The sequence below is a fragment of the Drosophila sulfurigaster genome, chromosome X, assembly GCF_023558435.1.
Source record: "Drosophila sulfurigaster albostrigata strain 15112-1811.04 chromosome X, ASM2355843v2, whole genome shotgun sequence".
Classification (NCBI taxonomy): Eukaryota; Metazoa; Arthropoda; class Insecta; order Diptera; family Drosophilidae; genus Drosophila; species Drosophila sulfurigaster.
This window is the reverse complement of record NC_084885.1, coordinates 5,012,191-5,036,535: the sequence shown is the minus strand read 5'-3', so window position 1 is coordinate 5,036,535 and position 24,345 is coordinate 5,012,191. Positions and strand designations below refer to the sequence as shown.

General features: G+C 38.9%; 1 protein-coding gene across 2 annotated transcripts in view; it reads right to left on the bottom strand.

Annotated features, from left to right (window-relative positions):
- Window positions 1-24,345, bottom strand: part of LOC133847424 (eye-specific diacylglycerol kinase-like) — a 138,013-nt gene that overhangs the window by 22,490 nt on the left and 91,178 nt on the right. The window contains exons 2-3 of one of the 2 annotated variants that reach the window (XM_062282453.1): window positions 17,409-18,361; window positions 14,962-16,574 (exon numbers count right to left, since the gene is read on the bottom strand). The exons of the other annotated variant lie outside the window; for it this stretch is intronic. Of the exons in view, the coding sequence (XP_062138437.1) occupies window positions 14,962-16,574; window positions 17,409-17,498 (1,703 nt within the window). The 5' untranslated portion in view covers window positions 17,499-18,361. The remainder of the gene's footprint in view (window positions 1-14,961; window positions 16,575-17,408; window positions 18,362-24,345) is intronic. 2 annotated transcript variants of the gene reach the window in all.

Genomic DNA, 24,345 nt, shown 5'->3' with positions numbered 1-24,345 from the left:
ATTATTGAGTATTTTATTTGCTATGCGATGTTTGCAGAGCATTTAACTCCCGTGTGTGATGTGTGTATACTTAATACGTATACTAAATATACCAATATAATATACTAGCTGCTATTCATTCAGTTCATATTTGAGTACACCTAATTTCCATACGTAAAATATCAACCAAATGAACTCATAACTTCACATTATTGAGTATTTTATTTGCAACATTGCATCTTTTTAAAAATATATATAATATTATATATATATATATTCTTATTAATTATTTCATACAGTTTTTGAATAAACTTGTTGAGTAATTAATTAGTAAACTCCAGATTATCATACCCTCAAAAGACTGCCTCGATCAGTGTGATATTAATTATCATAATAAGAGCAAATAAATTGAGTCGAGTGAATAATTTGAATAATACCAAAATTAATCAATTGAAATTCACCCTAAAAAGTGCGTTAATTTCGAAAATTGATTAATGAAACTATTGCTGGAGTACAACTTTGATATCAATTAGCTAGATTTGTATCGGCTGAGCTGCAAGCGTATTGAATATTTGTTGCAGCAATCGCTTTACATCAATCCCCCCTCCACACTCCGTCAGTCTACTTTCCCCCCCTCCATCCCCAACGCACGCATGCCGTAGTATTGAGATGTGCGTGTTCAGTTCAGTGTTCAGTTTCAGTACAGTTCAGTGTCTGTGCTCCCCTCTAGAGTGTATCTGTGTGTGTGTGTGTGTGTGTGCGTGTGTGCGTGCTTAATACATTTGTATACAGTTTGTACATTGTGTGCTTTGTAATTAAATTCTTATCAGATTGAGATGAAAAACAAAAACAACAGAGGAGAGAAAATAAAATAATAATAAAAAAGAAGGCAACAAAAAAAATAACAAAATAATAAAAATAACAATAAGCTCGGTGACTCTCTCAAGGCGAGGCAACTTAGTAAGCAACGGAAAGTTGGTGTTGTTGGTTGCTGTTGCTGCTGCTGCTGATGATGATATTGGCCTGGCCAAATTGCTGGTTCTTGTTGGCAGGATTTGCATGACAATTGTCAGCGTTTAGTCGCATCATCCACGCCCTCGACAATGTTTCGTGTCCAATGCAATATTCGTTCTCAGTGGCTCAGTTCTTTCCTATGTCAGCATGCGTGTGTTTCCCTATGTATGTGTATGTGTGTGTGTGTGTGTGTGTGGGCGTGTTCTCACATGTATGTATATGTGTGTGGGTGTTTGATTGCTGCTTGTTGTTTGTTGTTTGTCCGGATGTGGCTAGTAGAGCCTCAAATTTAACCAGTGTTTTTGACGCATGGCAAAAAGTTGTTTGTGGTTTTTTTTATGCCCTGCACTGAAACTGCATTGCAAAATGTGGCAAAACAAGAAAAATGCCAGCTGACATAAACACACAAATACTCTAGCAACAGCCAGCCATAAACTATTCCATAAAGTACTTGAAATATATCTTGTTCAAATTACAGAGTATTTGAGTAGCAAACACATTTGCATAGCTCTCTCTTTTTTATACCCGCTACACATAGAGCAGAAGGGTATTATATCTTTGTGACACGCAAAAGGAAGCATTATATATTCTTGATCAGCGCCACCAGCAGGGATGATATAGTCACGTATTAGTATATCGATATACCAACTATAGCCTTCGGTATTTTTCACTATTCCTGATCAGCATGAATAGCAGAGACGATATAGCAATGTGAAAGTATATTAATCTACCAAATAACACACACAACACAATTTAACACAATTCAGTATTTTTTACTATATGTATTTAGGTATATTTAGAGAATAATACCGCACTGTTTTGCTCTTAATCAAAATGGACTGCGAGTATCTCACAGTTGAGCAAACTCAACTGTAACTTTCTTACTTGTTTTTTCTCCTTTTGTAAGGAATTTTGATTTGTCGTAAAATATTGCATTTGTCTGCAAGTGTATGTGGGCGTGCGTGTGTGTATGTGCGGGTGTGTGGGTGTGAACCAGCATATCTGCAATTGACGTCGTTTTTACCCATGACCTGCCTTCCAAACTGCAGCCGAGCACTTTAGATATTCTATGTATAGCATTCAAATTGATAGTGCGTTTTTTTTTGAACATGTTGCTGCTTTTTTATGGCAATTATTGCGTCAAGAGTATCAGTGTGTGTGTGAGAGTTTATAATTATGCCTAAGACTACTGACACACTCACAACTAGTCAAAGCAACTGCCTCCAACTGTCAATTATAATCAAGGAGGTTGAAAAATATATAAAAAGCTGACATAAAAAATGGCATATAATTGCATCTGAATTGGCAGCCAAGACAGCTGCAAATTATACAAATTATGAATAACAGAAGAAAAAGAAACCCCATTTAGAATTCATAACAAAAGCAGAAGAATTCAAAACAAAATTAATTGATTTCCTTGTTAATTGATCGATGCAATTGAAATTTAATTTATAAGTAATAAATTGAGCAAAAGCAATGTCTGAATTCATTTGAAATTCACAAGCAATTTGAGCATAATTTGAGATAAAAAAATAAATGATTTGCTCATCATTCAAAAGTCAACATTTTGTTTTTGGCTAATCAGATCGAAATGTGAAACAAACAATACAATATTTAAATATCAAATCGAGTAAAAAACAATTGACAAATAATGGCGAGACCAAATGGAAAATTTGAACCGAAATCATTAGCCGCATTCTCTTTTCCCCTCCCTCCCTCACATTCCCTTCCTACCAAATTGGTCGCAGCCCGCAAAACTTGAAACGCAATTTCAATTCAAATGCGATTAATTTTGATGCCTGCCTTTGAAGCTGCTGCCACAGCGGACACAAAACAAAAATGAGAATCGGAGAGCAGCAAGGAGCATGAAAATGAGAAGCAGAAGCTGAATCACAATCATTGAATACGAATACGTTAATCGAGAGGAGGTGGGGAGGGGGAGAGGGAGGGGAAACTGGGCAATGGGCAGGTGATTAGGTGGCCAGATGAGCCGCTAATGAATGGCAGACTGGCGAATTGATTCATTGCCTTCGATGCCCTCGTTGCGTCAACGCTGTCACAACAATCTTGGCCATTCTCCCCTTTCCTCTCTTCCTCTCCTCCTCTTCTATTCCATTTCTCTACTCGGCCGCGACTCAATGACAAAATCAATAAAATAAAAAAAAAAAACCCTGAAATATTCTCGCTATAATGACGTTTTGCAATTAACAAAATTATCTCGCTCGTTGGCCACAATAAAAATATTATTATTAATATATTTTTATTTCACAAATTGTCGTTTTTGCGCAACAATTGTAAACATTTGTTGACTTTCGCCAATTTTCCAACAATGTGGCAATATTTTAATGCACTTTTCCGCGCTCAAAATCATATCATATTTCGTTTTACTATGGCAACAAATTTAGCTAGCAATCATTTTATAAATAACATTAATTTCCTTTATTATTTCGAAACATAAAAAAATATATAAATTGCATTGGCTAAATTTCATTTAAAGTTCAAAGTCGAGGAATTTGTTTTATTTTTTTGTGCGACTTTTTGATAATTGCAGAAGTTATTTTGTGTCAATTGACTGAAAATGACGAGCTTCTTTCTCCTCTTCGACTCACTATGCTGACTTTTTTTAATAAAATTGCGTATACGCAGAGTCGTTTTATATTTGTTTGTGACTGCTATTAATAACTGACCGGCAAACTATAAAGAATATATAGAGTTATATAACTGAGGAAATCCATTCGAGCTGCGTAAAATGAAAAATTATCAGCACGTCGTCTCGTTTGTGATTGCGATTAATGGTGCCTGGTATTCAATTGGTACCAGGAAAGTGCAGAGAGGAGCGAGAAGAAGGGAAGCTGGCAACTTGAGCGTCAACTTGAAAAAGGATTTCGAGCTAATGAATATTAACAATGGCAACTGGGGGCTGTTGCCTGTTAGCTTTTAACTGTTTCTCCCCCTCCCAAAAAAAAGCGACAGTGATGCAACTGCAATGACAGCAACGAAAAAAAGAACCGAAAAACATACAAACAGCCAGAAAGATGGGCAAGACGATGAAGATGAAGGAGATGAATGGCCCAAAAGGAATAGGAAGCGAGAGAGAGAGAGAAAGAGAGGAGCATGTTTGACAATAAACGAGCATCGTCTGCCTACGACATTAATATTCTTAATTGGCATTAAGCGTTTTGCCAGCCAGAGCATTTGAAAATAAAACGCTGAGCTGTCCAAACAGCACACAACAAAGGCAACACTCTGCAGGCGGGAGGGAGGGACAGGTGTAGGGACAGGGCAATGGGACGTGTCCAAGGACAAGACGGCAAAACGATTGCAAACATTTCAATAAGAAAATACGGAAATTTGCGTTGGCGACTTGACGCCCTCTCCAGCTAAACTCAAGTGGGTAAAACGAGGAGGGGGAAGGGGATGGGCGGCGGGGGTTGTTGGGGTAGGCGATTGCGCAGATTTCATCAAAAAGTTTGCAGACAACGCAAAGAAGCAGCGCAAATGATGAAGAACAGCTGTCGGTGGTGACGGTGACAGAACTGAGACTGAGACTGCGACTTCGACTGCGACTGAGGCCAAAAAGCTAAAGCTGAACCTGAGGGCTAAAAGCCAAAAGAGAGGAGGGGGGGAGTGAAGTCGAAGAAGACGACATTTTGATTTTGCATTCAAATGCTGATGCTGATGTACTTACTGGCTTTTGTTGTTCTTGTTTTAGTTGTTGTTGTGTTGCCAAAAAGTTATACAATAATTAGTCAAACTCAAGCAAAATTTGACAATGCTCGAGGATGAGAAAAGGGCTTGAGGACGAAGACAAAAGCTGAAGTGCGATGGAGAGAGTTGCAAAGTCAAAGGCCAATACCAAGTGGCAAGTTTATACAACGCTTTACGAAATTTGTTGTTACAATAAAACTTTAGCCAACATTATCGGCTGACAAAGCATTTAGATTATTTAGAAAAGGGTTTATTTGATAGTGATGCATGGGATAATGTTTCACAAGCCCATTATTAAATCATCAGCCTCAAGACAATGCAGAGAAATTTGATATCACTGTCAAAATGATATTAGTATTTAATTAAAGTGTAAACTAGCATTTTAGTAATTTAATTTCATTAATTGAATTTAGCATTTTAATGAAGAAAGCCGCTCAAATCATTGCTAAAAATACTACTGCAATTCTCATATATGTTACATATGTGCTCTCATTTTACTATCATTAAAGATAGTTTTATCTTTTGGGTTTTATTTGCTTGGAAATCTGTTTGATAACCGACAACATAACAATTGTTCTCGCTTCTGATTACAATGCCACAAATAGTAATCTCACAAAATGCCACAGATAATAATCACCACAAGCCCTAAACAATGTTTTAATTGTTGTTGTTGTTTTTATTGTTGTGTGTGTGTGTGTGTGTGAGTGAGTGTGTAAAGTAGAACATAGCAACCGTTTTCTAATCTATTGCACAATGAATTCTTTTTTTTTTATCACAGGCTGGGAAATTTATGAATGAATTTTAAGCATCAGGCAAACAAATCAAACAGCAGCAACAACAACCAGCGACAGTTTGTCTCGTGACTTGCTATAAAAAGAGACAGTAAAACAGAGACAGAGACAGAGAGAGCGAGAGAGTGGGATAGAAAGAGAGCTTATGCTTTGCAATAAAATAAATTGATAAACGGCCAGCATAAAATATTACACAAAATCCTCTTTTGGATGCAGCAGCTTTTTGCATATTGTCAGAAACAATGTGAGCAGCTGAGGCAACGGCAACAATAACAGGAATAATAACGAGTCATCTAAGTAAATTTCGTTGAACTTAGATATGCATATATATGCAGATATATACCACATATCGCTATATACATGTCTGCATATATGTACATATATAATACACTCTCTTTCTCGCCTTTTTTTTGGCGCGTTTTGCAAAATTTTGGTTCGCGACGTTGAATAAAATTTTATTTTATTTTATTTTTTTTTCTTCGTTTTTTTGTTGTTTTGCTTTGGCTGTATTTTAATTTACGTTATTCGTATTTTAATTGAAATACTTTATGTGCCTTTTTTCTGTTGTTGTTGCTTTTGCTGCTGTCGTGTTTTGTGCCGACGTCGACAACGTTGCTGCTGCTGCTGCCGCTGTTGTTGTTAATTTCTTTGCTAAAAATACTTAAGTTAATTATAAGAAACAGCAGCAACAGCAGCAGCAGCAAAACAAGTTGAACATCTCAAATCTAAAACATGTGTGTGACTTGATATTTATTTTTAACATAATTTTTAGTCGTATTCGTTTATTCACGTTGTGGTTGATGTGCTGCTAAGGCAGCGGCAACACACAGGTGCAGGTGGGGCCGTGTCTCACGCCTCTGCTTCTGCCTCTGCTTTGTTTGTTGATTAAAATTAAATTTAACAATTTGCTGCAGTCGTAAATTGCCACTGGATATTAGTTGGCCATAAATTGCACATTTACAATTTTTGGCTCACTGGGCGTATGCGCAATGTGCGCCGTGCCGCCTGTGTGTGTTTGTGTGTGTGTTTTATTTTTCAAGGGGCTTGTTCGACTTGGCCGGCTGCCCTGTGATGTTTTCTTGGCGCAGCTGCCATCATCATCGGAAGCAATTACAGCAACAACAGCAACAAAAGCAACAACAACCAAATCTGACGCTAGCAACAATCGGAGCCAAAAAAACAAAAGTGAAACAAAATTTGCAATAAATCAAACAAAATAGACGAAGAAAAACGCGACGTTCAAAATGAGTGCGAAATTCTTTAAATGTCATGGCTGGCAGTTAGCCTTTTGGTTCACATGCCTCACTCACACACACACACTATTGCGACTAGTAGTTGCAACACGGCTGTGCAACACATCACATATCCCCCACAAAGAAGACAGGCATCAATTCGCAATTCGCAATCTCACTTCTCAATCTCAATTAGTTCATGATCTTGGGCTCAATTAGAGCTCATTAAACACATTTGATCATTTTGGCAATATCGCAGTTGGCATTTAATTATACCCGCTAGCTGTAGGATGACAGGGTATATAACTCCTACCACATAAAGTATATACATATATACTGTCCGTCTGTCTGTCTGTCCGTCCGTATAAACACCTAGATCTCAGAGACTTTACTAGATGGAGTTATAATTTTGTTGGACAGCTTTTGTTTCAAATTTTTGCCACGCCTACTTTTGTCCTATGGTATAATTTGAATGTAGTAATATACTAATATACCAAATACCATACTTTAGTATTTTTATTACATTATGTTGGTATATTTAAAGAATGTATACCTTTAATATGGCACAGTATTTTTTGGTATATTTTTAAAAAATACCGCTTTTCGTTGGTTTTTTTTTGCAAAACGGGTAGAGAGTATCTCACATTATTTATTAATTTGGAACATAAATATTATAAGAATAATACCGCACTGTTTCATTTTACTCAAAAATATATCAATATATGTACCAAATATGACCTTTGGTATATTTTAATATTTTCTCGGTATTTTAATTTGGTATATTTTAAGAATACTGCAGCACTGCTATGTTTTTTTCAAATACCATATTTTAGTATTTTTAGTACTTTTTTGTATATTTAAAGAATGTATACCTTTGGTATGACACAGCATTTTTTCGGTATATTTTTAGAAAAATACCGCTCTGCATTGGTTTTTTTTTGCAAAGTGGGTAGTGGGTATCTCCATTTAATTATTAATTTGGTATATTTTAAGAATAATACCGCACTGTTTTACTTTTACTCAAAAATATATCAATATACCAAATATGACCTTTGGTATATTATAATATATTTTCGGTATTTGAATTTGGTATATTTTAAGATTAACGCCGCACTGCTATGTTTGTTTCAAAATCAGTAACGGGTATCTCACAGTCGAGCACATTTCACTGTAGCTTTCATACTTGTTTTATTTTAGGCGAGTGCTGAGTGAAAAGTGCACTTAATACTACACTTGACTGCACACAATATAGTCGCCATAGCAACGCCCGAAATAATCGCAGATATAGTAGAGATTAGATGGTGGGGATAAAAGGGATTAGCTTGGTGTTGCCTCTGTTGAGATGTGTGTTGGATAAACGATGAGATAACGTAGCCCAAAATTTCGCCTTTTGTGCAATTTCTTGTTTACTATTGATGATCAACAAAGAATAAATAAAACGTAGCTTCTTGTTTGTTTTACTATTGATTATCAACAATTGAGCGAAGTTCTAATCATTATGATAAAAATAGAAAATAGCAAAAGCAATTTGAAAGCATTTTATTCTAAACAAATGATCTACGCATGAAAAGTTTTTTTTTCTTCGTTTTTTTGTGTAACAATATATTTATATAGTCAGCAATTGCAACACTTTAGCAAATAAACAAATTGTGGTTGATTAATTAATCACAACAATTATCAAATCATTTGACTTGTCACTTATTTTGCTTTTCATTCAGTTGAACGGTTTATCGATTGCTGCTGCTGCAAATTTGCAATACTTGAAAGTGCAAATAAACTAATTGCGTTGCTCTGCAACACTGATCTTGCCGCCGCTCAACGGGGTTTTGTTTACCATCATCATCAGCAACGAATTTGTTGTGCGTGGGTGTGTGTGTGTGTGTGTGTGTGGGAATCTCTCTTTTGTTTTCAAGTTCATCGATCAATTCAATTAAACGTCGTAAATTCAATGAGCACACACATTGAATGACTGAATGAAAGTTCTGCGGAATATCAAATGCTGGATATGCCAATTAAAATCCCCCCAATCCAATCCAACCCAATCCCTCCCTCCTCCTCTCCTATGCCACACTCGTAACTGCAACCACATGGGGCGGCATCTTTGACATTTTTTGTCGTTGCTATTGTTGTTTTGATTTGCAATTTTCGCATTACGTATTACACGTTGCGTGCAAATTGTTGTTGCTTATCTCTTTCTCTCTCTGTTTGCCACAGCACAGCACAGCACAGCACAAAAAAAAAAATAAATATAATATAATGATAGAAAAACAAACACAAAATGTTTCCAACACACTTTTTACTTTTTTACTTTACATTTCCCCCGCCTTCTTCCTATGGCTTTTCCATAGTATATTAAATTTTTGTTGTTTTCTCTCGGCACGCGGGGTAACCGGCGGGTCTGAAGGGGGTGAGAGCGGAGATTCTATTTGTTTGATCGCGTAAGCGGCGACGACAACGACGACGACACAGACAACGACTCTTTACGGTTCACGTTCACGTTCTTTTTGCTGGCTGGCGGCGTCCAACCACACACGGCAACTGAGGCAGCGATCAGCCTCGACCGAGCAGCAACAGCAACAGCAGCAACAGCAGCAGCAGCCTCTGTCGCTGTCGCAGTCGCCGTCGCTGTCGCTGTGGGCAGCAGAAGATCGCTAAGTTGGCGCTTTGTCACCTCCACAATTGTGGTGAGTTTCGTTGCTGTTGTTGTTGCTATTTAAGTGTGTGTGTGTGGGGGATTCGATCTCTTCTTACGCGCGCGTCTGCTTTCATATTTCCATGGTGACATTTTTAGTTCTGCTCCCAGCGACTGCGACGTCGAGAGCAACGCAGCCTTTTTGCTTTGTTTCGCTTTGATTGCTCGCTGGCATTTTTTTCGCTTTGTGCCTTCAATTTGCATTTCAGTTTTGTTTTTTTCGTTGCTTTTTCGTTGCCGCTATTGTTGTTGCTGCTGTTGTCTTTGTTGCTCTTGCTCTCACGAACACATATGACTGACAGACCGACGATTGACGATTGTCGATGACGTAGTTGCGAATCGTACTCTAACAATGCAAACAGACAGCGTGCTCAACTAGCACATACCCTGCCCAAAAAGTTCAACTTCAAAACAACAAAGCTACCCAAAGAAAACAACAAATAATTCTAAATTCTTTTAATGATTTCTTGACGTTAGCAATTTAATTGAATATTCACAAATTATGCGCATTAAGTTGTTGCCGCTGCCAAAAACGCTGCGAACATAACACACTCCCCTAAATGGCAATGAGTCGCTAGGGTATGGCAAGAAGGCAAAAAACTGAATATTGCGGTGGACTGCTGCGTTGTTTTAGCTTGTAGCCTCTTGTTGCGCTTTCGTGCGTCAGCAATGCGGAACTGGAACTCCTCTAGCAGCTGCCCCACAGCGGACATGACACACACAAATCTCAATAGAGAAAGACATAGAGACAGAGTGAGAGAGAGAGAGAAAGGGATCACTTTGGCGATAGACATTTTTATGGTGTAGCTGAACAATTGAGTGGGCATCATAAGTCAATCAGAGCTCTGCACATTTCTGCCGCATTTCTAGATCAGATCTGCAACAACAATTTGTACTAAAGTCGAAAGTGATTGATTTACATGAATAGATTAGCCGAACACCAATTGAAAAGCGGCAAAAATATTCCACAGGAAATCATAACCACAATCTGATGGCAATTGAATTTCGATATATATATATGGAATATACAAATGTGATTTTGTATATTTTTGTTTCTATATTGAATCACATGATGAAAGCAATCAAAGCATTTGACGACTCATTAACCATTCAATCGAATGCAGAATATCATTAAGTCCATTCATGCGAAACCCATAATTTATGATTATTGTAGCATTGCTCGTCTATGGATTTGCTATTTTCTATAATGGTCACTCATAAGCTGTGTATTTTGATGGGCTAATTATTTTAATTTTAGTCTAATTTAAGGGTCGATTTAAGTTGTGCACTTTTAAGCATTCATTTCTCATTTATTTATGTTCAAGTTTTATGCTTTTTTATGGCATTACGTGTCTCGCCCCGCAGGACTTGGCCACCGACTGATTATTGAAGTTTTGTGGCACGCGGCGTATGATTAATGTGCACGCGCCTCAACTGAGGTTGCTCTAAATATTTACAGCCAGGTTCGAGCTCCCTTATCACCCTGTTCTCTTCTCTCTTGTCGCTCTCTCTCGCTCTCTCTCTCTCTCTGTGGAGTTTATGTTAATTTAGATGCGGTACAATTCTTTTGCTACTCCTGGGAACGCTTTCATAAAATTATTTGCGCCATTGTCATAAAAGTGAAGTTAAGCTTCTGTTTTTGTTGCTATTACCGTTTGCCAACTGTTTATTGTCGTTCTTGTTGCTATTGTTGTTGTTGTTGTTATCCCAAGGGAGTCGAGGGCAACAAACAAACAAGAAAAAAAAAAGAAACCGCAATAATGGGCGTCGCAAATCGCATGAATGAGCCGCACACTCAAAACGGAATGGAAAGGAAGTTGAAAGGCAGCAAAGAGTTGAATGCTTCGCTGGCGTTTCACCGGATTGCTGGCATGCGATGCATGATTGAATGATTTTATAATATTTTCCATTTTATTGAGCAAAAGGTCAAGCACAAAAAAATTAAACATATCATTCAATGGTTAATGGTTTGGGGCATTAAGCCATCGATAGCCGCTGATAGAGCAGCGTTCTGTTGCGGTAGTGAGTGCCAGGGTAAGTGACGGGTGAGTGCTGTTTGCCTGCTCGGCTCGACTCGACTCGACTCGACTGGACTCGACCCCTCGATAGACAATAACATGTCACGCTTGGGCATCGTAAATCAAAAATCAACTTTATGATGCCCATTGGCATCCGCTTCGCTTCGGGGCGCAAACCGAATGCGAAAGCCACTTGCTAATAGACCCAACAAAAGGAATCGTGATTTAACCCCCGCGAAAAAAACACACACACACACACACGCACAGACAGAGACACACATTAAGAAGGGAAGCGGGGAATAAAATGTGATCATAAATGAACAACCCAAAAAAACATCCTTTTGCCATCCCATGCTGTTGTGACCACATGAATCGGAAATTAAAAAGAAAAGCTCTCGTGTGTAAATAAAAGTCCAAAGTTGCCTTGAATCACACACACACACACACACACGAGGACATGGCTTAAAGCTATCAAACATATTTATTTGGTACTTATCTGTGCAAATTGACTGAACTTAATGGCTATAATAATGTAGATAACCAGTGAGTGTGTTTACATACCTGTGAAAGAGAAACAAAAATAGAGTTAGTAAATTTAGCAAACTTTAGTGCATGGATAACAATAAACCAAAATTTTTAAGTATTTAAATTATACGTAAAATATATAATGCATTATTAATTGACGTAAAGTTTAGAAGTCAAAAAAGGTAAAAGAAGGTTTAAAATAAACTAATTTTAATAGTTGTAATTATACTTGGGTAGATAAATATCGAACAACAACTTAAAGTATATAAAATAAATGAATTGTAATATTTTTAAATGTAGTTCGATCTTAATTAAATCTATATATTATATCTATATATTATATATATTACATTATATCTATATATTAGTTATATTGTATGCTACGCATCAATAATATACATTTTTTAGGAATTGTATTTTCACTATGTTAATCTTCAATTTATTCACTCCAATTAAAAACTTTCATCTTTGCAAATAAACTATTAATTTCAGCTTAGTCTTTTTTAAATTCAAATTTGTACTATTTAAATAAATTAAGTAAATCATTTGATGAAATCAATCATAGTTGAGTATGAGAAACTGTCACTGTAATTGCAAATGCAACTGAGACGGAGGGGAATGCGAATTTCAAATAAAAATGCGAGAATAAAAGTGAACGCTTAACATTGCTATCCATCAGGAAAGTTGTATCTTTTTCAGGCTGATTAACTTGCACTTGGCTGTCACAAAACTCATATTCATCCATCTATCTAAAAAGGAAGTTTTCGGACAAGGGCTTAACCATATTTGGCCAAACAACAAACGACGGCGACAGCGAACGGGAACGGGAACGGGAACGGGAATGAGAAGAAGAACAAATTGCCCACAATTGGCCACAGAGGCGACACTCTGAGTGAAGCTCAGCTCACAACGCTTGAATTGTCCAACTGTCCAACTGTTCGGCTGTCTGTCCGTCCGTCCGTCCGTCTGTCTGTCCGTGTATCTTTAGTCCGTTTGTCGGTGCGTACGTTCGCTTAGCTGTCATTTTGGGCAACAGGACACTTTGTTTGAATGTTATTTATGAGCTACTTTTGTTGTAATTCAAGGAAATCGCTTGGCTGAGCCTCTTTTTCAACAACGGCCCGCCATAATTTATGCATGCGCCTGCTCTTCCACGCTCTCTGTCTTTCTCTTTCGCTGGCCCACGCTATTTGGTTATTTGGCATTGCAAAGGACTCTGACAGGATACTGACATACTGACAACACCCAACCAACAACACTCTCAACTCTCAGACTCTCGCTCAGCGTCCAGCTTCCAAGTCAATGACCGTGCTCTGCGTGCGAATTATGAAAACGTTGAACGTACTTGCCTCAGCTACAACTAGATGTGATTGTGGCCATGGCTCTGACTATAACTGTGACTGTGGCTGTAGGCTGAGTTATCTTCTAATTAGAGCTAAAGCCGCGAGCCTTCTTTCTCTATCTCGATTTTTGGGCAACGCATCACATGTCGCTCCACTTGATGCTCCACGCGCAACCAATCATGGCCTAAAACACACACACACACGCTTTTGGCCAAATAATAATAAGCTCAGCTACTATGTTACACAATGTCAGTGACTCGAGAGAGAGAGAGAGTCCAAACGGTGTCACAGTTTGAAGAAGACCACAATTTGAGTTGAGAAGCTTTTAACGTGTTGCCTTGAATTCGCAGCATTTTGAAAAGTCAGCAAAGAACAATCTGACTCAGCAATTTCGTTTAATTAATCAATTTAAATGTTCGAAATTATTGCTACAGACTGCTGACATAATATATTTATTATTATTTCTTGCGAATTCATATTATATTAATTGCATAATTCTTATTTTCATCGCATTCCACCTAAGTTTAATATTGTCAAATTAAACATAAAACCAAATTCAAAATTAAGTATTAAATTCTGATATGAACATTTTAGTTAGAATTATAAATAATTTATTGCTTTAAGAAGAAGCTTAACAGAATTTTACTAAATTTAAGTAAAATGAATCTATTATGCAAATTTAAAAAAAAAGAACAAGCAAGCATGTGGTGGACTATGAGATACCCATTACACATTTTTAATAAAACCATATTCTATAAATATACCAAAAATATACCGCAAAATAGCTCAAATATATCAAGTGCTATTTTGGTGTAGCTGTCTAAACTGCTACCAGCTGACAATCTGGTATATTTTGTTCTGTACCAAAATATACCATATCATATAAAATATACTAAATTGTCAGCTTCAGCAGTTTATACCCAATTTTTATCCTACACAAGTATTTCTTAAATAACTTCTACAATTTTTATATAATCGCATCTTAATTTTCTGGTAGAAATTGATAAAATTCTTAAATTCATCTTATCCTTATAAGAAAGAAACGTTTGATAATAATACGATATACATATATGTATGTACATTATTTTCTACTGTACACTTATTATTAATTATTTTAAAAGTTTTAAATATATAGTATTACATCTGCTTTATTTTGTAATATAATTGTATATTATTAAACATAACATATAATAAAATCAACTATGAAATACAAAAAATTTGATAATTGCAGTAATCTTTTTTCCTAAATAACATAAATTATTGTGCTTAATAATTTATTACAACTGTTCTATTTGCAAATCTTGTTTTATGATGTAAACCTATTAATTACTCTGAATTTTAAGTAATAGCATATGAAAAGCATTGCAATTCATTGAAGCTAGTTTGTTTTGTTAGGCATTTCTCTTAATTTAAATGTCCAAATAAATAAATTAGTTGTTAAGCAAAATTGGTTGCTTAAATTACAAAAAAATGAGGCAAGTGACAAATAAAGAAATATTATAATTCACAAATATTGCTGGCAACCCTCGCAGACAGCAGCAGCAAAAAAAGAAAAATATGTGAGACGAACACAAGACAAAAACAAACAAAGCAAAACAGCAAGTTAAAGAGAGAGAGAGAGATTGTGGTTGCTCTAGAGAGGGGGAGAGTTGAACATACCCGTCGGCTGCATAGAGACCAGCGGCTGCTCCACCGCTGCCGGTCATCGCCAGCGCCTTGTAGCGCGCCTGCTCATCGGTGGGCAGGACAATGTCGACGGAACGGGAACGCGTCGCATTGATGTTGGGCACCGCCAGGAAGCAGCCGTCGCCGGAGGGCTGCAGCTCCTCGGTTTTGCCACCCGAGGAGACCTTGGAGAAACAGGAGTCCACCGAGGCGGCGCGATCACGCTTCAGATCCGGCACGGTCAAGTAAATGTCGCGCACCACAAATGCAGCATGATGTGCCGCAGCGGTGGCACTTCCAGCTCCACTTCCTCCTCCACTTGCTGCTTGTGCCATGGGTGAGCCACAGGTGGCCATGGTGGATGCTTCCTCCAGCGAATCGGCGGTGTCCATCGATGATTTGTGCGCCCCACTGTTATTGTCCACCTCCTCATGCGACACGTTCTCCAGCGAATTGCCCGTGGGCTCCACGAAGATGGCCTCCTGCCGCGATATTGAGCGACGTCTGGCCCGCATCGGCACGCCCATCGCAGCGCCCGCATCTTCGGCATCGGCGCTGGCACAGGTGGCGCTGCTTGCGGCGCTGCCACCGATGCCACCGCTGCCACCGGTGGCAATGGCGGGCAGCGTGAGTGCAGCAGCTGCTGCCACGGCTGTGGCGCCCAGCTGCAGTTGCCCGGTGGCCGAGGATGAGGGCAACTCCAGCGCTAGATTGGAGCGCATTAGCGACGAGTTTGGTGTCAGAGGCGGCGAGCTGGGATCGATGGGGAACGCATAGCTGGGCAGCGGCGGATAGTCGCCGTTGGTCGGCGACAGCGTGAAGGTGATGCCACACGGCGTTGCGGGTTGCGGCGGCAACAGCGTGTTGCCAAAGTGCGGCGAACCGTGATCGGAACCCTCGAGTCCCTCGTCCTCGGAGGTCGTCACCGAGCTGCCAATGGTGTGGCGACGCATCTGCCGTGGCAGGCGGGCCCGTGACTCCTCGATGCTGCTGCCCATGCTCAGGTTGGACATGCGTATGTCCATCTCGACGGCCGCATCATCGTCCAGCAGTTCTCCGCCAGCGCTGGCATCTGCCTCGGCATCGGCTTCGCCGCCAGGGCCACCGGTTCGGCCATCATCCGGCTCCGCTTCAGCCTCGGCCTCCTCTTCGTCCTCCTCGTCGTCGTCATCATCCTCGAGCGCCTCGGTAATGTCCTCGACATCATCATCATCATCGTCGTCGCTCACCTCGGAGCTGGTGTTGCTGTAGCTGAGCGTCGTCAGTTCGCGATGATCGATAAAGTAACGCTGCTCGGCGCTCATCTGCTTCTCATATTGCTCCACATAGTAGCAGTGAATGCAGGGCGGCGGCGTCTTCGTCGATGAGCTGCGACGTGTCTTCAAACGACGCGGCACCTCGAGAAAGGCGCCCGAATCGTCGCTGCCCACCGACGCCGCTGCAGAGTCGAAGCTGTGCGAGCGCTGAGCATGCGCCGCCTGCGGCACCTGCAGGTATCCGCCATCCGAGCTGCGTTCCTCTGCCGACGAGGACGATTGCTGCTTCAGCAGATGCGCCGACACGCGCTGCGCCTCCAGCTGCATCTCGTCGAAGGAAGCGGAGCGCACCTAGAAGGATTGAGGACACCCAAGAGGAGAGAAATAATCGATCACGTGACTGACTGTTTACACACAATTTGGGGACAACAACAAAACAAAAGAAACGGAAGACATTAAAAGAAGAGGTTTGTGCACTTTGCAGTGTTATCGATCAACATGCGTTGCAAGAACAGCAATTGCTTCTGTCAGATGAACACATCATTTAAACATTGACAATTAGTTTAATCTACTATACTATATAGTAAAATCAAAGTTTGTTAAAGTATCATGCACATCAAGTACTGAATAGTATGCATAGATCGATACGCACTTTGTAGACAATGCAGGAAATATTATCGATAAATATACGTATCTTATGCATTGATCGATATACAATTCAGCGCAGTAGCTATTGTACTAGCAAGAGCAGCGACTGTTATCGTTAGCAATTGATCAATATAGACTTTACAACTAATTTGTTGAGTGTTATTAATAAACATTAACACTGATCGATAAACAAGTGATCGAAATAGACATCGTGTAACGAAGAGCAGATTGTATTATCGTTGTTTGTACATATGGACCACAACAATTGTCAACTTATGCATTGATCGATAAACGCTTGCCAGTTAGTGCGACGCATGCATTTTGTTAAACGATATACAAATCAAGCATGCAACGAAAATAACCAAAAAAGGAATTTATCGAAAAAGGAAAATTATTATAATATATAAAAACACAGAAGAAATGGGCACACACAACAACGAATAATCGATGAAGCAACATTGAAAAACGATAAGTTATCAATAGCATAACGAGATCGATAACACATTGATAGCTTATCGATATTGAACGGCATTATACCTGCTTGGGCACCTCGAGACTATTCTGCATTTTCATTTCAGCTCCCGTCGGAGTTCGCGATCGCGTGAATGTTGTTCGTAGACGCTGCATTGTTCTTGTTTTTATTACTGCTGTTGCTGTTGTTGTAGATTGATTGATTGTTAATCGATGGTTGCTTGTTAGGAATATGTCACTATTGTTGTCTGAATCTGTTGATTTTGATTTTAGTTGTTATTTTTGTTTGTAATTGTTACTGCTGTCTAGTTGTTGTTCTGGTTGCTGCTACTGCTGTGGTTGTTGCTGCTGCTGCTGCTGTTGAATGGACTGACAGCTGCTTTTTGGACGGTTGCTTCAGCGTTGTGAGCAATGGTTGCAGTTGTTATTGCTGCTGTTGCTGCTGCTGTTGACGCTTTGTCGCTTTGGTTGTTGATAAATATTGTTGATGTTGCTGAAGTTGCAGTTGTTGCTGCAATCGTTGTGCTATGGTTGCTGCTGCTCTTTTTACTGTTGCCGTTACTGTTGGTTGTTGTCTGTCGCTGTTTGTCGTTGTTTTTGTTGTAGCTGCTCAAGAACTGCTTTTTATAACACTCTGTAGATTTGTTGTTGCTGCTGCAGTTGTAATAGTTGTTGTTGTTGCTGTTGTTGTAGTTGGCTAAATGCTTCAAAATTGCGATGCTCAATTCCATTTCGATGATTTGCTGCAAATGTTGTTAGATTTTCTTTGTTTGGGTTTGATTTGTTTGTCTTTCGAAACGATCTTTGCACAGAAAAAAAGTTCACAAAGTTGGTGCGTTTGTCCTTGATGTCCTTGCTGTGACTGTTGTTGTTGTTGTTGTTGTGGGTCAAAGCGTTGGCTGCGCGTCGCCAACGCTCGACAACAACTAAAGTTGTCGTTGCTGCTGCTGTTGTTGTTGCTGCTGCTATTGTTGCTCTCGTATTGTTTTTCCTTTACTTTTAATTAATCAAAGTTTTTGCTATACATTGTAATTTAGCAAAAGAGCGAGTAAAACGCGCCAAAGAAAAACGAGAAAGAGAAAGAGATAGAGGAAGAGAGTGCAAGAAATGATTACGTTAGTTTTCACACAATGTAAAGCATATTACTTTTTCTTCATCAACGCAAAAGTAAGGATTCCCCTTTTCCACATTTAAAATTTGCTGAGCAATCCCCGCACACACACACACACACACACACACATACATACACACAAAGACACAGGCAATGAGCTTACAATTTTGTAGAATGGAAAAACATTTAATTTCAGCAAGTTCAACAAAGTTGCGCACAAAGTGCAAGAATCGACAAATTGAGCAAACATTTGCCATCGCATTGTAGATGGAAGCAACTAATTGGATCTATTTACTAGTTCTCTAAATAACAAAACAAATCCATACAAAAGCACAATTCAAGCATTGTGCAACACACAACACAACTGCAAATACCCTGTAAAAGTCCATTCACAATGAGAAGAGTATCGATATTTGTGTTACTAATTGATTAATAGTTTATTGCGTGGTATTTCAAGTGCCAGCAAGTGGCCTTAAAATAAATGCACGTTGCCTTTGAAGAACAGAACAAAAAAAAAGTAGAGAAAGGAAAGGAAAGCGAATGAGGACAACGCAAAACCCGTTACGGTTTCATTTTACAGACAATAGGTGCAAAAATCTATTATGGCATACCTTTGGCATGTTAGCGCGGCAACGACGAGGTCAACTAGACAGACACCAGCTCACACACACACACACACACACACACACACACACATAAATAGGATGGGTAGAAAGGAAATGAGTGAACGAGTCGGAAAAAAGGATGCGACGCTAGGTCAATCTGAAGCCCTCCTCCCTCCTCGGCCACCCAACTTCTGAGGCTCAACGTTAGTGTTTAGTTGCGTGGGCTGTTGTCGTTGGGTTGGCAAATTGAAAGCGTGAAATTAAATGAAAATGATATAGCTTTGAAATTGAATTCCGCAGAAATGCCGAAAAGTTCAACCAACACCCAACAAAAAGAAAAAAAAGAAGAAGTAAAGGGTATAGAATGGGAAGAGCGAAAGACACAAAAGAGCCAGTGAGTGCGAGTAATTAACACGTCGGATTGTTGGAATTGGATTCAGTTTTCCCCAACAGCTTATAAGAAATATATATTTCATAAAAGTGTTGCCTACATCTAGGCTGGCTTCGATTTCATTCCGTAGCCTGCTTTCCGTCGGCAACGACAATTCATTTCTCGACAAGCAAAAAGTTTTGCGCATTTTAATGGATTTCAACTTTAATTAAATGACACAACAATTGCAACGAAATTAAAGTGTGCATTGCAATTCATTTGACAGCACGTACAACTCATATATTTGAATTAACCTTTTTGCCCGTTATCTGATTTATGTAGAAATGTATGTAAATCATATTTGCTTGTAGCAGTTTCATATTTCACTTGATTCATTTAATTTCCAACACGCTTGGCTTTAAGTGATTTGTACCCTAATTGAATCATTGGCGGCTCTTTGGCTCTTACTTCTTGATCTCGAATCACTGACATTGCTTTTGCTTTTGCTTTTTCGCTTGCTCGTTGTTTTGTGTTTATGCTCTGTTGCCTTAGTGGCTCCCCTTGTCGTTCAGCATCGTTTAAAAAGGCAAATCAAATACTCAGCCTGCTGAACGCGCTTATTACAAACACATAATTTATTTGCAGTTACCACGTCCTGCTCTCGCCCCCATTTGCCACGCCTACGCCCACTACACCACGCAGCCAGCAGCCAGTAGCCGCATTGGGCATTGAGCAGCCATGCAAAACGTTTTCCTGTTGCCCCCCCTACTTGCCCCGCTTGCCACTGGCCTCGTAATTGTTCAGCGCCGCGCGCACTAAGTAAAAAGTTTTGTATAATTTTTCATAAAGGGCAGCAGGAACAGCAAAAGCAACAGCGGCAGGGCAAACAATAACACAAACTAAATAGCAACTACAAAGGCAACAGAGCTGCTGCTGCTCCGCCGAGGACAACAAATGGCACAACTTGGGAATCGGTGGCGTATGAGCAATATGCCCCTTGCCATATTATGCGCCTAGAGAGCGAACGCGTCTGCCCTCAGCCCTCAGCCCTCTGCTCTGCTCGCTCTGTTCTTTGTGCATCTGGCCTGGGAATTGTGTGAATTGAACGTAAAGGAATCTGAGCTCAAATTGAAACGCGAAGCTAAACATAATAAACGCCAGAGCCACTAAAGTCTGAGTGGGCCACCAAACAAAAGGCAGCAGCAACTCAGTAATAGAAAGCTCAAACATTTCATTCCAAAATAAATGCCAACATCACACAAATATTAGTAGCTTAAAGTGATTGCTTGACTTACACGCACGTTGGATATTTCATAGTCAACTAGTTAAGCAGATATTTAAAATAAATTTGCTATTGATAACACGCAATTTGAATACCAATTGATTGACATTAGAGAGAAAGGAGCTGCTGGTGAAGTCAATTTCCACAAAAACCAAAACACACACGCCATCGATTGAAGCCGCTGAGGAGCTTGACTGATAGGCGTGACTGTGGCCACGCCCATCAAAAACTTCATCCCCCAATGATGCTGCTGGTGTAGGTTGGTTTTTGTGGTAACGAGAACGGAGAGGGAGAAGGAAAGCGAAAGTGAAAGCGAAAGCGTGAGGCTGTGTGGAAAAGTATGCCCAGAACTTTGCCAAAAAATGAAAACTTTTCACTGGCATGGAAATCAACTTGACAGCCCGAGTTATGAGGCAGGAAGCGGGGGAAGAAGAATGGAGAAGTGGAACTCAAAAAGGTTGGGCTGGAATTGAGAAGCAGTTGAAGGAAAAAGGGTGAGTTGCCTGATAACTTGCCTTAAATAAAAGAAAAATATGTTAATTTCAATTAATTGTTAGCGGGGCCGAATAGCTAAAAAAAGAAAATTGCCCCAAAGTTTTATTTCGCTGTGTGGGGAGTTCACGGTTTTTGCGGGTGGGCGAACACCAGGAGACGAAGGCGGGGGTGGCGGAGAAAGCTGGAACTTCATAATTTGCTGCCATTTGTCGCTGCCAAAAACGGTTTTGTTGCAGTTAATAGCTGTTTGGGAAATTATTTAACACGAAACGTTTTGGAATGAGATTATCAAAACGAATACGAGTTGAACTGAGAAACACACACACACACAACTGAAACTTGTGAGTGTGTAAAGAGGATGAGTGGAGTTTTTGGGTTGACTTGCTAATGCCATTCGAGTTGCCAAAATATTTAAATGCAAAACATTGCGCCAGATATTTTTGGGTAAAGCTGAACAGACAACTCCAGCCAGACTCTCTCTCTCTCTCTCTCTCTCTTTCCCTCTCTCTCCTGCGCTCTCTCTGTCAAGTGTAAGTAAAAGGCAAAGACTTCAAGTGAAAATAAATTTGGAAATCAAATAATTCGACGAGCCGGGCGCTTCAAGAAAAGCAGCAGATGGGAAGCAAAACTTTTTCCTTTTGCGCCTTTTCTTTTTCGCATCTCTCCTGCTCTTTATTATTATTATTATTTTTTTTTTTTGGTTTTTTTTTTTTAAAGCGAGGCGCCACGTGGACACGTGTCGAAGTCGCAGTCGCAGTCGGACGTGCAAAAGACAACAACAACAACAATAACAATTTGCTTTTCTTTTTATCAATGAGCACACACAACACAACCGAGAAGAGAGCGAAAGGAGAGAACTTCAAGAAATGTCAACAAAACGGAAAATTACCCAAAAAAATGTTTATTGTCCGCATTCTTGAAGCATATTGGCAAATTGATTGGTTGGTTGCTTGGTTGGTTATACCAAAAGCAGCTCGTTGTATACAAGTAGTTACATAGCAAGCCCCATAAAAAGGTGACAGTGATGTTAACTGCCTCAGAAAGTAGGCTACACTTGTCCCAAAAAAATTTCAATTACCGCACAGAGTCAGAGACCCTAAAAGCCTCGGGGCAATTTATGTGCTCGAGCGAGAGAATTTAGAGAGCTGAATTAAAGTGCAAAATAATAAAGGTAAAAGGAGAGAAATAGAAAAAGAATACATCGAGTTAAAGTTGTCCTTTCTATATAGTATATATGCAAATAAGCCCCTTTCGACCCGCAGCTTGTGATGTAGGCCTTTAAAACCATACTTGACCGGATTTTGCAGTGGACTTAATCCAAAGCTGGTGTCTGTCCTGTGTGCGTAAGCGTGTGTGTGTGGAAGGAAAAAAGGATACTGGACGTAGACAATACGCAATACACTCGATGAATGCGAAACATATGTACAAAAGGCGAGCGCATGGCCCAACAGATTGAGGTTGCATTCTCCGGCACACAAACAAAAGGAAACGAGGACCCCAAAGAGCTGCCACACTTCCGCCAGTGGCATCCACACACTTCAACAGAAGCTAGCTACGTACGAACGTACGTACATACTCGTATAAAGAATCGATGCCAAGCTGTGGTTGTGGTTCTTCTGATTGTACTTCGTTCGCTTTGTTGTCGCCTTAGTTGCTGTTGTCTGCTTGGCAGCTAGGCTGCTAGGCTGCTAGGATAGCTGCCTGCATGCCAGCTTACTGCTTGCTGCTGCTTGCTGCTGCTTGCTGCTTGCTGGTTGCTAGTGGAGCAGGTTAAGTGTGAAATTTTTGTGTCGCCATCGATTTGTGTATGCCACAAAAGGGCAGCCAAGCGAAACGTTGCGTTTCATTTGCGTTTCACAATTATCGAAACTGACTTCGAAGACATAGAGACAGAGAGGAGAGAGAGAGAGAGACGAAGGAGGAGGCAACGTGTTGAAATGCTACTAAATTTACGATATGTTTTAATTATTAATAGAAATGTAGTCAATGCCGCTGACAATTCAAACTGACACAATTGACACGTCATTAATGACTCTTTGAAGCCGATAAACGTTGGTAATATTTTCATCAAAGGTAAAATAAAATATATGGATTGAAATGAAATTAATGTGCGAAACTTAAATTCAATTGAAAGTTATATTAAAGGAGTTTGTAATTCGCTTAAGGTTTAATTTTTATTATAGAAACATAAACAAACCATAAAGCTACAGTCGAGAGAGCTCGACTGTGATGTACTCGTTTCAATAAAAGGAAAACAATGCGGTATTATTATTTAAATATATTAAAAACTCTAATAATAACGATGGCTATATTTGATATAACGTTATACTATTACATTTAAAATATACCGAATCAATGTACTAAAAATACTAAATATAACGAATTTTATATTTGGTATATTGAAAATATACCGCATTCAAATACTAAAAAATGCTAAACATAACGAAGACTATATTTGGAACATCGATATACTATTTTATTTCAAATATACCGAATCGATGTACTAAAAATACTGACAATAAGGAATATTACAAATTTAAGATATACTAATTTATTATAAAATACTACAAAATAGTAAAAATAACGAAGGCTATATTTGGTACACCGGTATACTATTATATTTCAAATATACCAAATCAATGTACTAAAAATACTGAAAATAACGAATACTCTAAATTGAAAATATACCAAATTATTATGAAATACTACAAAATACTAAAAATAACGAAGACTGCATTTGGTATATCGATATACTATTACATTTTAAATATAACGAATCAATGTACTAAAAATACTGAAATAACGAATATTATAAATTTAAAATCCTAATCATAATGAAGGCTTTATTTTGTGCACCGATATACTATTTTATTTCAAATATACCGAATCGATTAACTAAAAATATTGACAATAAGGAATATTACAAATTTGGTATATTTACCAAATTATTATGAAATACTACAAAATACTAAAAATAACGAAGACTGTATTTGGTATATCGATATACTATTGCATTTAAAATATACCAAATCAATGAACTAAAAATACTGAAAATAACGAATACTCTGAATTTAAAATATACCAAATTATTATGAAATACTACAAAATACCAAAAATAACGAAGACTATATTTGGTATAT